Below are 15,553 nucleotides of genomic sequence, written 5' to 3' on the forward strand. Positions count from 1 at the left end.
ATGAAGACAGAGAAGAGCGGCGTACTTAATATCGTCACCCCCTTGTGGGCCCAATCCCATCTGCTGGCCCTTGGTTGATGATCCGCGGGGGCCTTCCAGTAGACTAGCTCGACACCACTACTAAACTATCTGCTAACTACAAACTCACCGCAACATTCAGTGTCTCCGTATCCTTCCTCTCTCCGAGTCTATCTTCTCCCAGTCTCACACGTCTTCCGCTCCTCCTTGCTTATTTTATCGTTATTGCTTTGCACCCCTTCCGACCATCCATCATGGAAGAGATCGCCCCCGAGTATGATGTTGTGGTGCTCGGCACTGGTATGTATTACCCCGCCGTTTGACAGCTGTAGTGCTAACGCCCCTCGCAGGGTTGACGGAGTGCGTGCTTTCTGGGTACGGACTTTGATAAGATCCATCTTCTCGGCCCGAAGGATAGCTTATTGATATTGTGTGCAGTGTTCTAAGTGTCAAGGGTAACAAGGTGCTCCACATTGATCGCAACGATCATTACGGAGGGTAAGAACTGGGGTAGCTACCCGATCACCCACGCCCCATCATACTGACACCACTTTTAGAGAAGCTGCTTCCGTGAACATTGAAACCGTAAGTACATCGTTCAGTTACTAATTTGAACATCTGTTGATTGCTTGCTTGTCCTGCAGCTATTCAAGAAATACGGCAACGTCCGCCCCGGCGAAGAACCCTGGAAGAAGTATGGACGAGTCAACGATTGGAATATTGATCTGGTCCCAAAGCTGCTGATGGCAAACGGTGAACTCACCAATATTTTGGTTTCTACGGATGTGACGAGATACCTTGAATTCAAACAGATTGCTGGCAGCTATGTCCAGCAAGGGAAGGGCCCCAAAGCTACTGTGGCCAAGGTGCCATCGGATGCTGGTGAAGCTCTACGGTCGTCCCTCATGGGCATGTTCGAGAAGAGAAGAGCTAAGAAGTTTCTGGAGTGGGTTGGTGAATTCAAAGAGGATGACCCCGCTACTCACCAGGGTTTGTCTCTACATTGTAGCATTTATTCAATTGCTAATGTGAAGGGCTCAGGTCTGAATGTCGCTCAGTGCACAATGAAGGAGGTCTATGACAAGTTCGGACTCGAGGACAACACCCGCGACTTTGTCGGTCACTCCATGGCGCTTTATCCGTCTGATGACTACATCACAACACCGGGCATGGCCGTCGAGACTATCCATCGTATTCGACTGTATGTCAACTCCATGGCCCGGTACGGAAAGTCCCCATACATCTACCCTCTCTATGGTCTGGGTGAGCTCCCCCAGGGCTTTGCTCGTCTGTCTGCCATCTACGGTGGCACCTACATGCTCAACACCAGCGTCGACGAGGTTCTATACGACGAGAGCGGCAAGGTCTCTGGAATCAAGGCAACCATGAAGGATCGCGACGACAATAGTGAGGCCATGAAGTTCACCACCAAGACAAAGAAGATCATCGCGGACCCATCTTACTTCCCCGGCAAGGTTCGGGTCACTGGCTACCTCCTGAAAGCCATTTGCATTCTGAACCACCCCATTGAAAAGACCGACGGCAGCGACTCGCTACAGCTGATCATTCCTCAGTCTCAAGTTGGAAGGAAGCACGGTGAGTCAACCTTGGAGTCTGTTGGATTCAAGACTTTACTGATCAGAATCAGACGTTTACATTGCCATGGTATCATCCGCCCACAATGTCTGCCCCAAGGGCTACTACATCGCCATTGTCTCTACTATTGCCGAGACTGATGCAAACCACCACCTGGAACTGGAACCCGGATTCGAGCGTCTGGGCCAAATTGAAGAGAAGTTCTTTGGCCCTCCCATTCCTCTCTACGAACCTTTGGACAGCGGCGAGAAGGACAACATCTTCATTTCCAAGAGCTACGATGCTACCTCCCACTTCGAGACAACAACAGGTATGTCACAGTTTTTCCGCCACATCATGGTTGCTAATGGTCAAAACAGACGACGTGCGGGACCTTTATAAGCGGGCCACAGGCGAAGAGCTGGTTGTTGAGGGTCTTCGGGAGGACCAGAGACTTGCGGAAGACTAGACGTGTGGGTGCTGTAGCCCTGAATGGAGCTTCGATAACAGAGTGTCGTGTTTGGTTGCTGAATTGGACCGTAATATTCTTTGGATTCCTGTTCATCCTTGCCATCCCCAGTGAACCATTAGCATTCTGGAGGCGCACACACTCACTTTGCTTCTGGGTGTTTTTGACAGGCTGTGGTAGTGCACGCCTAGTATAGGCTGAAATTCAACACGGTCTTGCGGGCACATTTTTGTTTATAACTGCTGTCAGTAGGCCGGAAACTGAATTGGTTATACTACTTCAATCTCGCAGTAAGGGAATCGATTCTCGTCAGATCCAATTTTCATGCCCCCAGTCTATTTCTGGCACGGGGATCTCGATGATAGAACAGAATACTAACAAGGTATCTACATGAGTCTTGACAAATGGAGAGGGCACATCACATCTTCCCGCTTGACTCAGGATCCGTATTCGCCTTCTCATGCTCCCCCAGCACACAAAGATCGCCATTGTCGGCTCTCAAGATCTCGGCTCGCAAAAGCGCCAATCGGCGCCCCGTATGGATAACTTGACATACCAGCCGTATCTCCGTGTTCGCCGGCACAGGGCGCAGATAAGTGACCTTGAGATTCCGACTAACACCACCTAGGGAGAAGAAACCTGGTTTCGAGACGCCCAGGAGGATAGCGGTGGAGAGGATATCGATAATTGTGGCGGCGCACCCGCCGTGCAGATTACCCATGAAATTGCACAGTTTAGGGGCTACGGTGAGAAGGTATGAGACTTGTGCTGGAGGCCCACGGGTAGCGGATTCGAAGCGGAGATTGCAAGCGCGAGGATCAAAATCCCAGTGCTTGACGCTTGGTTAGACTTCCATCTGGGAGTTATTGAAAAGAAAAGGCTGTACTATACCTCCTGATCATGTTGGCCCATCCGCGCGGAGTACTCGTAGACGAGCTCCTCGAATTGCTCCAGGCGTCTGGATGGTCTTCTAATTGATGATGAGGACATGGTTCCAAGTCTGATGATAAAATTCTATTCTAGAAAGGATATAATGCGATAAGATTGTGCTCATTCCTTTTATTCACACGAGAGTCTTCTTTGGCTATGAGGATAGCTTGGATGTCTAACAGGCGAGGGGAATGGTGGATAGCCGAGGTTGGCGGTTGTAGTCAGTCGGTCTTGGAGGGTTCTCACGCATTGAATGTCACTTGAAGAGGACCATTGGGATATATATCATGGACATCTGCTTATTCTTCTCAGCAAACTATGTCACCTATGTACTTTCTTCGTTGTCCGTTATTCAACGGCAACCAAGTACGCCGTAGGACTCCGTGTACACTGTAGTGTTCATGTACCATGCAAGTGGTTTATACTCGGAGAACTTGATCATTGAAGGCGCTCGGTGAGCGACTTTAAGCCATATGAAAGTTTGGGTCAATTAATCATAACTCCAACAATGCCGGGATTGCCCCTAAGTTAAAACGTTTCTGTTCAGGGTGATGTTTGGCATTGAGTAATCCTGGGGCACAGAGAGATTCACCTGATCTCGCGTCACGCGTTTTACCTGATTCACGATATCATCGTTGTCATCGCGGCAAGAGGACTCAAGATCTATCGAGATCTGCTCAATTGGCCATATTTTAACACAGACGTATTGTCCAGAATATTGAACTCGTACGTGGCGTGCATACCAGCGTTTTTAAGTTGCTTACCTCTAATGTCGAAATGCCTACCTAGGTGATTCGGTCGCAATCCCGTCGGAAAGCTTTGTCCGCCTAAGCGGTTTATGCTTGGTTTGGATGTGTCCCATGGGCATCAACACCGGCCATTGACCTTCGACAACGCTCAATGTCTGTCTAACGTTTAAGGAAATTTTAATCCAACCAATGCCTGAAGATAGTAGCGTATATCACAGCAGTTTCGCTCTCCCTTCCCTCGGGTTTGACCTTCCAAACACCACCGAACAGCGGACATCACGAAATGACGAACCCACGAGCGGCGAAGAGGAGGAGGTTGTCCGACATACAGCCTGCAGACCAGGATGGTGATATCCAAATGCGAGATGACGGCCAGAATCCCCACTCGGTTGCATCGTCACCTACCGGCCAGGGCGCATCGCCCACTACCTCGAAAACATTTCGACAACAACCTGAGCCAGACGGGGGTGAAGACACAGCCATGAACGGGGCGGGAGATAACTCAGCGAGCGTGGAGACTCCTTCGCGGAACGGCCTTCGATCGAGCGGACGTCAACGGAAGCCACCACAGAGATACGAGGAAGAAGTTCTCAACACCCCGTCGTCAGTGAAGAGAACCAGATCATCTGTTGGACAATCTGAGCGGACGCCACGTAGCACCAGGAGAAGTAGATTGGTGCCGGCAACGGAAGAGGCTGAGGAGAATTCACCGCAGCATCAGAGGGAAGGACTAGCCAGAACGAGGTCTAAGAGGGCCTCCGCCAGATACGCTCCCACCGAGAAGCAGGATCAAGAAGATCAACCTGAGAGCCGAGAACAGTCGCTACAGTCTCCGACCCCGGACGATTACCAAGATGGATTGGACGACCTTGTTTCAATGCAACTACAGCAAGACACCACTCACCAGGATGCGATCGAGTATGACGACAGTATGGTCACATCCGATCCTCTGCCCGACTATGCAGAACGCTTTTTGAGGCTTGTTCAGGGAGGCCTTAGCGAAGAACTACGGCTTCTGACAAAGGTGCTTCTCAAAAAGCTCAATGGAAAGCAACTTATTCCGTTGAAAGGGCTAGAGAGTGAATACACCAAGGTGCGTCAGCTCATTGAGCAGACCGTCACCGCTGGTGAAGGTAACTCAATGCTGCTCCTTGGGTCTCGTGGCTGTGGCAAAACTGCCATCGTGGAGACGATAATATCGTCGCTGAAGAGAGAGCACATGAATGAATTTCATGTGGTTCGACTCAACGGCTTCCTACACACAGACGATCGACTTGCGCTGCGGGAGATGTGGCGCCAACTCGGTCGAGAGACCAACACCGAAGAAGAGGCAGGCAAAGTGAGTACCTACGCCGACACCATGGCAATTCTACTTGCTCTCCTGTCTCATCCGGAGGAATTGTTCGGTCCTTCTGGAAACCCGAAGGCTATCACGGCAGCCAAGTCCATCATCATCATTCTTGATGAATTTGACCTGTTCGCGACCCATCCCCGACAGACTTTGCTCTACAATCTATTTGACATCGCACAAGCTCGCAAAGCCCCAATCGCTGTGCTGGGGCTTACCACAAAAGTTGATGTGACCGAGATGTTGGAAAAGCGTGTCAAGAGTCGGTTCAGTCATCGATATGTCTACGTTCCACTTCCCAGAAGTTTTGAAACTTTCTCGGAAATTTGTTTCGCGGCGTTGAACTTGGAGGACGATGAGAAGCAATGCTTCTTTGACGAAGTCGCACCCGGGAAGGGAAACACGCTATTGGAGGGATGGAGGACATATCTACAGGTATACTCTTTCCTGGGTTCGGCCTGCTTGTCAGAAGACACTAACTCACATCTAATAGGCCCTCTGGGCCGACGAATCGTTCAACCATCATCTGCAGAGGATATACCATCAGACAAAGTCTGTCAAAGAATTCTTCGCAAGTGCCCTACTGGCGATGACTGAGTTGCACTACAGCACTTACGACTCCTCATTTGAAATCCCGACTCCCAAGACCTTCAGCAACCAGGCTTTATCGTGCCCGGATCCTGCTCCTCTTCCATTCTCGACGTCCACAACTATTTCTGCAAGCCCGTCATCTCTTCCGCTCTCGCTCCTGCTGGCTGCGACCCGTCTGACTGCTCTGTACGACCCTGGCGTCGAAGCCGGTCAGCCTCAGAATCTAGCCCCACTTGCACTGTCCTTCCCCGCAGCATATGCGGAATATGTCCGACTCTTGACATCTGCTAAGACGTCTGCTTCGGTATCTGGCGCGACCGTCACTCCTGGTCGTGTCTGGGGTCGAGATGTGGCGCGCGAAGCGTGGGAAAAGCTAGTTAGCTGGGGGTTGATCAACCCTGTCGGCGGTGGAAGTGGGACTGCAGATGGACGGATGTTCCGTGTCGAGGTCAGCTTCGAGGAGGTGGTTGCCATGGCGGGATCGGGTGGTTCACTAGGGAAATGGTGGCGTGAGTGACACGGTCTGTTGTCACTTGCCACATTTGTGAAACAACAAGCTTAACGATTGTCGTGTGGTGTACGGAGTATGGCGTGGATGACAAGCACCATATCACATGGCGCCATGTTGCGGGGACAGGTTGAGGCCCAATCACAGGGTATCAGGGGACATCCCGTCATCAAGATGGTTCAGACAATCCGCAACAATGAAACAAGTTCAACATCCATGCAAGAAAGCTCGGGAAACCCCCAAGGGACAACCCGAGTATCTTTCCTCGCTGCTACTGGTACACGGATTAGTGCCAGTATATCTTCAGACACTAATCTACCTAGCCTACTCCGTAATGTGTAGACGCTGTATCTTTGAATCGACCGCTTCTATTCCACAGTCTAGCCCAGTGTTTATATGATGATCAGCGCCCTCTCAGCCAAGAACGTCCAGGATTACAATACTATGTTCCTTGAGTGATAGTGGCCAGATTGAAAGAAATTCTTTCTGGTTGTCCAAGTTATCTGACCATACGGAATGAGTGCCAACTGCTTTGTCTCGCAACTTGATACCCCAGGTTAATCGTATGTAGACGAGGGTTAAAAGCAAGACTATTTGAAGAAGTGGCGCGGACGTGGCATTATACACCATCCAGACGGGCTTGATGCTTATTCTTAACATACATAGAGATCGTGCCGAACTGGGAAGGCGCACCATACGCGGATTGGGTCTGCCACAATAAGCTTGTCTTCTCAAGGATCATGTATCCTATGGTCTAATTATCATGTAAGACTCCGTATATTTTACCTGAAGAATACTATCAATATAAAACCGGGGAGAGCGTGACTCGCACTCAATGCCCAACGTAGGGCTCCGTAATCGAATCGAAATAGTGGTAAGAAGTATCTATGCGTGTGGCATACTTAACAGATTGTTGGCAGTGGCACGTCGAGATTCACAGGAAAGGCATAGTCCCATCTCCGCAAAGTCCGAAGAAAGACCACTTCAAATCCCGTTCTCTCGCGGTCATCATTCAAGGGAATAGTGTACGGATACTAGGGACGGTCTAGATATCTCCCCCTGGCATCCGCACCACGTCACGAGCCATACAGTCAGGCTACCTATGGTGAAGCTGATCTGCATTATTCTGCACGAAATCAACTGAAATTGGATGTCACAGTCCCCTTGATGGCAGGCTAGTGGCCCAGTCCAGGTCCAGGACCTCCCCCCCCCCCTGAATATTGCAGTCAATCGCGAATCGGGCGAATCAGGATCCTGAGAGGCCAGGCACTAATGCACGCAATCACAGCAGAGTGTATGGGGTTCAGTTGGATGCCATGACTACCAAGACTTTGCGCCTATATGCGCAAAGATATTGAGTCAACCATCGCTGTTGGGATGTTCGGATGCTGGGGAGGAGGTTCCGCTTTCTAGCTGTGCTCTGTAGCACTTTCTAGAGCGCCTGGGGAGAGGTGTAGTCGCGGTGCCGGAGATGAAATTGGCGAGCGAATCCCTACTTTTAGGACTGTATTTTCCGCTCCTGAAGCTCTGTTGATTGGTCGGTGACGGACTTTTGTACTAGTGTTACAGTGACATTGATTCTTCAGGGTTCATGTAGCTCATCCTGTTCGTAGAAAGGACTTGGAAACATCAAGATACTCACCCTGCGGTTTGAAACGCAAAGTACACTTGCAAAGTATTTGAGAGAAACATTGATAGCGAGCTTGGCGACGGTGGTAGGCAGATGAGTTAACGACGCGTGGAATGGTTCGATCAACAGCCACTTAGGCGTGGTATATAATACTTTTGGGAGTAACCTGCATGACTCAGATGTAGATTAAGTGCAGCTGAAACTATATATAGTCCTTGACATCTAGGCTACTAGAGGCAACTGGCCGAAAAATAAAGCTGCCAGTCTATTCATTATGCGATGGTCGACCCGCGCTCTTTGCACCTTGAATGTGGTATGTAGAGGCAAACAACTCCAAGGTCCTTCCTTCACCTTCAGGTGTGTGATGTGTGTAAGTTCCCAGCAATGTGGACAAGAAGTGAAAGTACACTAGGCCCAGATTGGTATGACGAGGTGAGGCCGGTAGCGTGGTTGGAAAGGTTATGGGGCAGTCGATCGACCCAGAACTCTGATTTGCCCTCGAGGCTGTTTTCGCGTGGGCTGCAAGGATCAGTGATTTTGCCTCTCTTTTTTTCTTTTTTCTTTTTTTTTTTTTTTTTTTTTTTTTTTTTCCTCTACTCTTCCCTCAAAGATTGCTGTACACTTATCATTTTTATGAGGCTACCTTATCATCCATGCTTTCCCCAGCCCCCTTGCTTCTGTAGAAATTCGGGCGTAAGTATAGCGTAAAGGCAGTTTGAGTGTCAAAGGCTCCTGTATTGGCCGTGTTCAGCAATACCTACGGCTTTGGGTGCAGTTCATCCAAGCCGCCCAATTTTAGGGTCACGGAGAACTCCGTTACCCATAGGATGATGTCAGATACGAGGAAAAATAATATATTAACCAGATGATATTTTGTCCTCGTGTTGAGACTCTAGTGCCTGGTCATTTCCAGAATTCGGCAAGATTCCGTTGCCGCTTTTCCATGTGGATCGATTGGTAATGGTTACATTGCATATTGACCATGCTAGGTACTGAGGTAATGTCCATACCATACAGAACACCTCCTGGTATTTCACGGTTACTGCGTGACATTGGCAGAGTTCCGATTTACCGCCTTCGGGAAGATCAGCCACGTGTGTCTCCAGCCAGTGTGCTTTCGGAGATGACCAAAAGTCCGCGGGTTTTTCCTATCAGCCGACCTTTTTATCATTTGGCGTCGGAGAGCCAATTGCGCGTTTGAATCAAGCCCATATGACCCTTGTTTTTCCGTTGGGTTTGCCTCCAAGCAAAGGGATCCAAAATTGGACTAGTATCGCTGATCTTCATATTTATCTTGCGTTTGTCTTGTTTGATCATTATTGTGGCCCTGATCGACAGATGCGGAAAATTGATACGTCAGGTTTTCGATCGCGAAGGATTTCTCCGCAATCGGTGCTATTGAGGCCTTGTATCTAAGATTTATGGATGTATACCTAGTAATTATCCTTCATCCCTTACGTCCTGCATATGACCATCAGTCGACTCATCACACAATCCCAACCTTTCGAAAGCCTCACCACGGAAATAATGTGAGACATCTCGTATCGTTAAGCGAGAGCTGCCGCCTCCACTTTCTTCTAAAGCGTTCTGAAATCCTTCCAGAAGCCTTCTAGCGCCCCATTTGATTCTTTTGGAGGAAGTTGTTCAACGGATGATAATGGCAACTTCGAAACCGACTAGTGCAATTTATATAGATCATGCCAACCACGGTACTATCTGGTTTCACATTTCGATATTTATTCCACTTCGGATATTGTTCCCTTCTCTTCCAGAAGCATCATGGAATGACGATGTTGTTCTGGGCCCATGGACCACCGGAATCCGGCAAGCCCTGTGTTTGTGTCCAGTGTCCACAGCAGAAACTTGGCAGTGATATCTACATGCTACTCCGGTACACCGCTACAATAAAAAAAATGGTTCAGGGGTAAGACCAAGGCTTTGAGATGAGACAGTGAAGCAGAAGATGCGAGATCCACCGATGCTGGCTTGTCTCTTGGGATGAGACCGCTGTTTGCGTCGTAACTCTGTAAGATATCAGGATTCTGATGAGAAGCCAAGAACTGAAGCTATCTCTCAATGTGCCAAGGTAGAAAGGCTCGCAACAAACAAGCAGGCTCAATGTCTACATAAGTTTTTGACCATGATCAATAGGCAGTTATAGTGCCCTCTAAGCTTACTGGAGCCACAGTTGATTGCTTTAATGAAGCCCTCAGATGAAGATATTCCTGTTTCTCTGAATGCCCACATCTCCTTACAATTTGTATAGTAGCAGAGTTAAGCAGAATCCGGATTTAGTAATCAGAAGCAAGCTTTCTCCCTAGTTGTACGGCGTCGTTCCTACAGTAAACAGACTTATCATAAATGATATCTCCGAATTCCCAGATATCACCTGTCAACTCTATTACGCAACAAGCTCGCAAACTCGGTGCTAAACCTTCATCAAACCACGTGGCTATCATAGTTTTTTCGTTCCTTGCCGTCCAGTGTGCTCCATAGGTTGTGTTCGATTTTCTTCGAAATTCCAGTGTCCACTTTCTCGCCGTTTCCTCTCCACCACGGCGAAATAGCTAGTATCATTTTGAGGTAGTAGAGGTTTGTTAGCGAGCATCACGCCATAACCGACTTACTGTTGTATCGAAGGAGCCCCAACTCCAAGGGACTTCCATGACCCACATGTCCACAATGTTGCTTACCACCGTAATGACAAACTTACAAACCAGCCCCATCTGCCCCACCAGTTGGTTGAAGTTACAATCATTGTAACCACTGTATCATGTGGGGTCATGTTTCATATTTTCATACACCCGGGGATGCCAGGCCCGTTGATTTCTGAAATTTTGGTTGTCTGGTCGGTAAAGTTGGCCAGTTGTATACAGAGTATGCATGGTGCTGGAATTGATATCTTATAACGGGATTACGGCTGGGTCATTGATTTCGCATCAGTGAGTATTGTCTTCGAGCATCCAAAAGTTGCTGAGGTCAAGATGCATTATGACGATAAATGGTAGTATTAAGGGCCAGGAAGCTAATGTAGCTTCCTCTCTTGGTTGCCTGTGAAGCAACGCTGCAGCTGCAAGTAGAAATAAATAGTGCTCGGAGACATTCGAGCATAAGTTTCCATGGATACTATCCATGTCATGCTCTCAAAAGCGACGTTGGCTTCGGGAGCCTGCATATGCTGGGCTGGAGACAGCGTTCCGTGTGGACGGCGAGTGGTGACACTGCAGGAGCATGGGCATATCAGTCATGGAGCCTGACCTTCTAGACCTGTTTGACTTTGTCTAGAACATGTTCCTTGCCGATAACTCGCCTGATTTGGATGATATTCCTGCGAGGCCGCCCATATGCACTCCTTAGAAACCGATTGTCGACTTGACAGGCCTATAGTGAGTTAGCACTGTGAAACAGTAATGTAGTGATTGATAATCAACGCAGGTCTTGGACAGCAAACATCCTCTCTGGATGATCCTTTGATAGTTCCGTAAAATTTCTGTGAGTAGCAAGGCAAACTTGGCAAATTAAGGTCTTTGTCCAATTAACATGACTGTCTCTGTAAAGGAGCTTCATCGCAATCACCCAGATCATATTGTTGAGCTAGCTGTTTGTTACAAGCCATCATCTCGATGGTGACAGACATCGTTGATAATGTATGATGCGAGTATATACTAGAGTACAAGGCCTGTAATACTGGAACAAGTGATAATTTTCTTCTCCCGACGATCATAATCGTTATATATAGTCATTTAATCCATTGACGTACTGAGAGTGCGCCTTTAATCAACGAGACAAGTAGATACTTCCAGACTTCAGACTCAACCTTGCCAATACCAACATAGCTTATCCCTGTCAAAGTCATCACTCGCGTGGCTTTCAGGGATCTGCGTTCATAATAAATCGCGACAAAGCAGTATAGATCCGGATGTGATGCATACAGAATACACCGACTTTTACTTTGCTAATCAACAGCTGAAACGCGGAGAGTAATTCCGTCCCTTGTTCCTCGAGGCTGGGAGTCAAACAACTCGCCTCACCTGCCCTCACCTGTGGGCTATTTTAGTCCTGTCAATGCCATGGCTTGAGCGTATGTTAAACATGGAAAGAGTAAAGACGGACTAGCAAAGGCAAAGATGCATATTTGGAATGCTCGGATATCGGGAACGAGTTGCGGTCTAAGAATCCTTCCATGTGTTTGACACCTGTGTGGCATGGGCTCGTGATCAGTCTACGTAGAAGGGTTGGAATGAAATAGGCTGACAACGATAATAGAGTTCTCGTCAACAGACTAGCTCATCTGACCACAGTTTCTTCTCGAGTTATCATTGTGACATGTCAGACCTTTCCCTGTACAATTTACGATCAAGAAAGACACATCACTCAGACTCCATAGTCCTGATAGTCAGGGCCTCACCGCTTGGTTTTCAGATGATATGTCATAACGTCAGTGAATAGAAGTGGGACTGGGCACCAGAGTCATATTTCCAGAAGAGTCTGGTTACGCATACTGTACGGTGTATGTAAAGCATAAATCTGAAAGGAAGATTGATTGACTCCCCCGGTTTTACAGTGGTAATGACCATTACCTATCTAACAAACCTAGAGATTTACTGATCATCATGCAATTGAGCCGACAGGGGCCCCTATCAGCTACTCTGTACTAAACCTTGCTAAAATCCTTCGATGAGCGTTGTGCCCAAGCCCAAACTCAATCCAGAACATATGAGGCTCATGCCTCATGGCCATGTCGGTTTTACAGTGATCAGACCTGCAGGCTGCAGCCACAGGCTGCAGCAGAGGACAGGTGAGTCGGACTCACCACAGATGACCACATGCTGAGCAATCATGATTGCTTTTGCTGGACCTACCAAGCTCGGACTCCAGAAAGCCACTGCCAGGGGTGTGTTTCAATCTGGGGGATGTACAGCTTGCGTGGCTGTTTTAGACTTTCTTGGATGCCTTAAACCAGTGGCTGCCAACTGCGGAATTGATGGACTATCCAAAAGATTCCATTTACGAGCCTAGCCGGAACCTACAAAATTGGCCGCTTTGACAGTGAGTTTTGACAAGAGATTCATGTTGATGATATCAATGATATAGAGGTTTACAGAACTAGACTGGTGTACAGAGTAAACCATAATTCGCACTAGATAATAAATAATAAATGGTTTATATTATTGCGGCGGGCCACGCGGTAAATCTAAAACCATATGTCCACTCGCAAGGTTGGTGGGACCGAAGTCAAGCATCTGGTTGATGCCATAGAGCGGTGAGTGGTGAGTGGTGAGTGCAGGCTACTGAGTTCCTCACTCATTGTCTGATTTAGAGTATGAAGTTTATTGACAGTTCATGTCCATATGATAGTGTCGACTATTTGTATTACTCCTCCAAAGCTATTAATCAACTGGTTGGAAGAATCTCTGATGCAGGTGGACATATGGTACTCAGAGGAGTACTTCGGCAAGGATAGACAGAATATTGATTAATATTTGCTGAAATCGCAACATGTCGGCTCCAAATCTCCAATCACAGGATGCAGTGACTTGGACCCCTTCTCCTATTACGAGACGGACCCAGATGCAGGTCAAAACGGCCACGCCAACAAGTTAGTAACAAGATCTAGCCCACCAATCCTCCAGCGCTTTCTCCACGTGCGTCCACGTGGGACCGCTCAGATGGGTCTTACTCTTGCTCTGTCTCAAACGTATGGAGAAGGACATGTAAGGAAAGGTAAGCTACCTGCTTACTTGAAAATGGCATGGACGGATGCAAGATACCCAAGATTCCATATGTAGGGAGAGGGTGGCTTTTATTTCCGCCATTAATTGGTTTCCAGAATACGCCGCGTTCCACTGAGGCAGTAAATACCTATCACCTCCACAGTGTCCTCCATTTCATCTATATCACGTTATTGGTATTGGGAATCTAACTGGGTCATCCCAACCTCGTTCTATTCTGACACCTTGATGGTACCTGCTCTACTCCATACAAAGTCGCAATCAGCGACGAGAATGGCTGAGATGATCATTCCTCAACCATGAACTTCTTTGACGTGACCTCATAATGAATGCAAAACACCACAAATCATCTACCTGTCATACCAGCATCAGCTTCCCAGCTGTACAATAGTGTAGATGCTCAAGCCTCAACCCATCTCCACTATACAGTTGTCTGTTTGGTGGCCTGAGGCTCACTGTTGATCTGCAATAGGGAAATGCTTGGTTTGCTTGGAAGGAAATTGGATTCCACGTGGAGTGGATGAAAGAAACCCCCTGAAACAATGGCTAACTCCAAGTTGCAGTTTATCATGGCCTCTTGAATCCGTATCACTTACGCAGTAGCTTTGTGGTGCCTATTGCTGTTAAAGGTTTTTGATTGCTTACGACCAGTGGCTACCAAACGACCTTGATTAAAGACAAGGTGCAAAGGTCTCTCTCCATTCAGATGAGGGATGAAACTCTGGAAGTCGTATTACAGGAACGATTCTGGGAATTATGATTGGCGAACGCTTCCAGTCTTCCCTGGTTGTCTGCCCGGGGACTAGCCACCTGGGGCATGCAGCTAGAGTAATTTTAGGCAAGAGCCTTGATTGTCAGGTTGTCTATAGACTATTCTGATTGGTTGAAACATAGGGGGGGATTTCCTGGTGGGACTGCTAATGACTCAACAACCGCTGATCAATACTGGGTTGGACCGTATCTTGAATTTCGCAGATGTCGAATTTGGAAGGTGAGTGTGTCAGACCTGTATTCTGATAAGCTGCCACTGTACAGCTTAAGTAGCAGTAACTTGGCGTCTTCAGCCAGTTGGCATCTATCCGCTCTTCGTTCGCGGTCTTGCCGGGGACATGTCAGTGGTTACCATACCAAAGCTCTGGTTGATGGGTAAGCAGGGTACGTCGCGAGCCACGTTTTCTTCTGGATTCAAAAAGCATTTGTGACAGTGGGAAGAACCAAATGATTCCAAATAATACAAAGTATTTAAGCTCCGGGGAGTACGATCATACCTATATCAAGTAAGGCCAGGGTAAATCGATATAATAGTACTTGTTTGCACTCCTTCACACAGAGTAGAGTGAATTAGTTGGGATATCGCTGGGGCGATCTCTGCAACCCTTTCCCTAGCCTAAATTGTACTTAGATTTGTGCTGATCATCCGACACTTGCAGGGCCTTAAAAAGCAATCATATACAGCTAAAGAGCATCTTAACATAATGGTTAAATATCAAAGTATAAAGATGGTTCTTCCTACTTGAACCAGAATATCCTTGCATCAAACAGAAAGGGATCATCAGGGTAGCAGCATATGTGTCTGGCCATCACACTGCAAAGCGACCATCAATGGCAATAATAATTAAGCAGTTGTGGCTGTAAACTATTGCTTACCAGCAGTTGGTTAGTATTTGGTACATACATACATACCTCGACTGACTTACAGCGCACGGGGAAATATCACCCTAGTCATGACTCTGCAGGGAAGGGGCTTTCCCTCCTTCCTCCGATCGCCCAAAAAAGGATGATCTATCCATCTGCTGTCCTTGGCCCACGTTGCCTGGTGCCATGAAACTGTCCGCGTGCACAGTGGGTCAAGAATGACAGGCCGAATTCTTCACGCCCCTACAGTGGCTTTCAGTCCTGGGTTCCTGCAACTGCAGGCAGGTAGGTATGACTGAGACTCTCTCAAATATTATTCAAAGTCTTACTCCATGCTGGTCTTTCTTTAGTTTATACTGTAGAGGTCC

At 47.9% G+C, this 15,553-nt stretch overlaps 3 protein-coding genes across 3 annotated transcripts; 2 read left to right on the forward strand and 1 right to left on the reverse strand.

The window, feature by feature from the left end:
• Positions 1 to 50: 50 nt before the first annotated feature.
• On the forward strand, positions 51 to 2,062 carry AFUA_2G11150 (secretory pathway gdp dissociation inhibitor; the record flags this gene model as incomplete). Its single annotated transcript, XM_750355.2, has 8 exons — positions 51 to 318; positions 369 to 393; positions 457 to 516; positions 576 to 603; positions 663 to 1,008; positions 1,060 to 1,614; positions 1,667 to 1,924; positions 1,974 to 2,062. Exons 1-8 carry the CDS (start codon positions 273 to 275, stop codon positions 2,060 to 2,062), a joined length of 1,407 nt encoding a protein of 468 aa, XP_755448.1. The 5' UTR covers positions 51 to 272.
• Positions 2,063 to 2,480: 418 nt separating this feature from the next.
• On the reverse strand, positions 2,481 to 3,052 carry AFUA_2G11162 (PaaI family thioesterase; the record flags this gene model as incomplete). The annotated part of the gene is made up of 2 exons (XM_750356.2): positions 2,481 to 2,894; positions 2,954 to 3,052. 2 exons carry the CDS (start codon positions 3,050 to 3,052, stop codon positions 2,481 to 2,483), a joined length of 513 nt encoding a protein of 170 aa, XP_755449.2.
• Positions 3,053 to 3,781: 729 nt separating this feature from the next.
• Positions 3,782 to 8,059, forward strand: AFUA_2G11170 (origin recognition complex subunit 4). Its single transcript, XM_750357.2, has 2 exons — positions 3,782 to 5,524; positions 5,583 to 8,059. Exons 1-2 carry the CDS (start codon positions 4,025 to 4,027, stop codon positions 6,195 to 6,197), a joined length of 2,115 nt encoding a protein of 704 aa, XP_755450.1. The 5' UTR covers positions 3,782 to 4,024; the 3' UTR covers positions 6,198 to 8,059.
• Positions 8,060 to 15,553: the final 7,494 nt, after the last annotated feature.

The sequence above is a fragment of the Aspergillus fumigatus genome, chromosome 2, assembly GCF_000002655.1.
Source record: "Aspergillus fumigatus Af293 chromosome 2, whole genome shotgun sequence".
In the NCBI taxonomy this organism is placed as follows: Eukaryota; Fungi; Ascomycota; class Eurotiomycetes; order Eurotiales; family Aspergillaceae; genus Aspergillus; species Aspergillus fumigatus.

Bases quoted from the DNA above. Each gene is read 5' to 3' on its own strand.
- AFUA_2G11170 (XM_750357.2), top strand. From the start codon at position 4,025: ATGACGAACCCACGAGCGGCGAAGAGGAGGAGGTTGTCCGACATACAG. The intron at 5,525-5,582 runs GTATACTCTTTC...CACATCTAATAG, and splicing joins GATGGAGGACATATCTACAG to GCCCTCTGGGCCGACGAATC.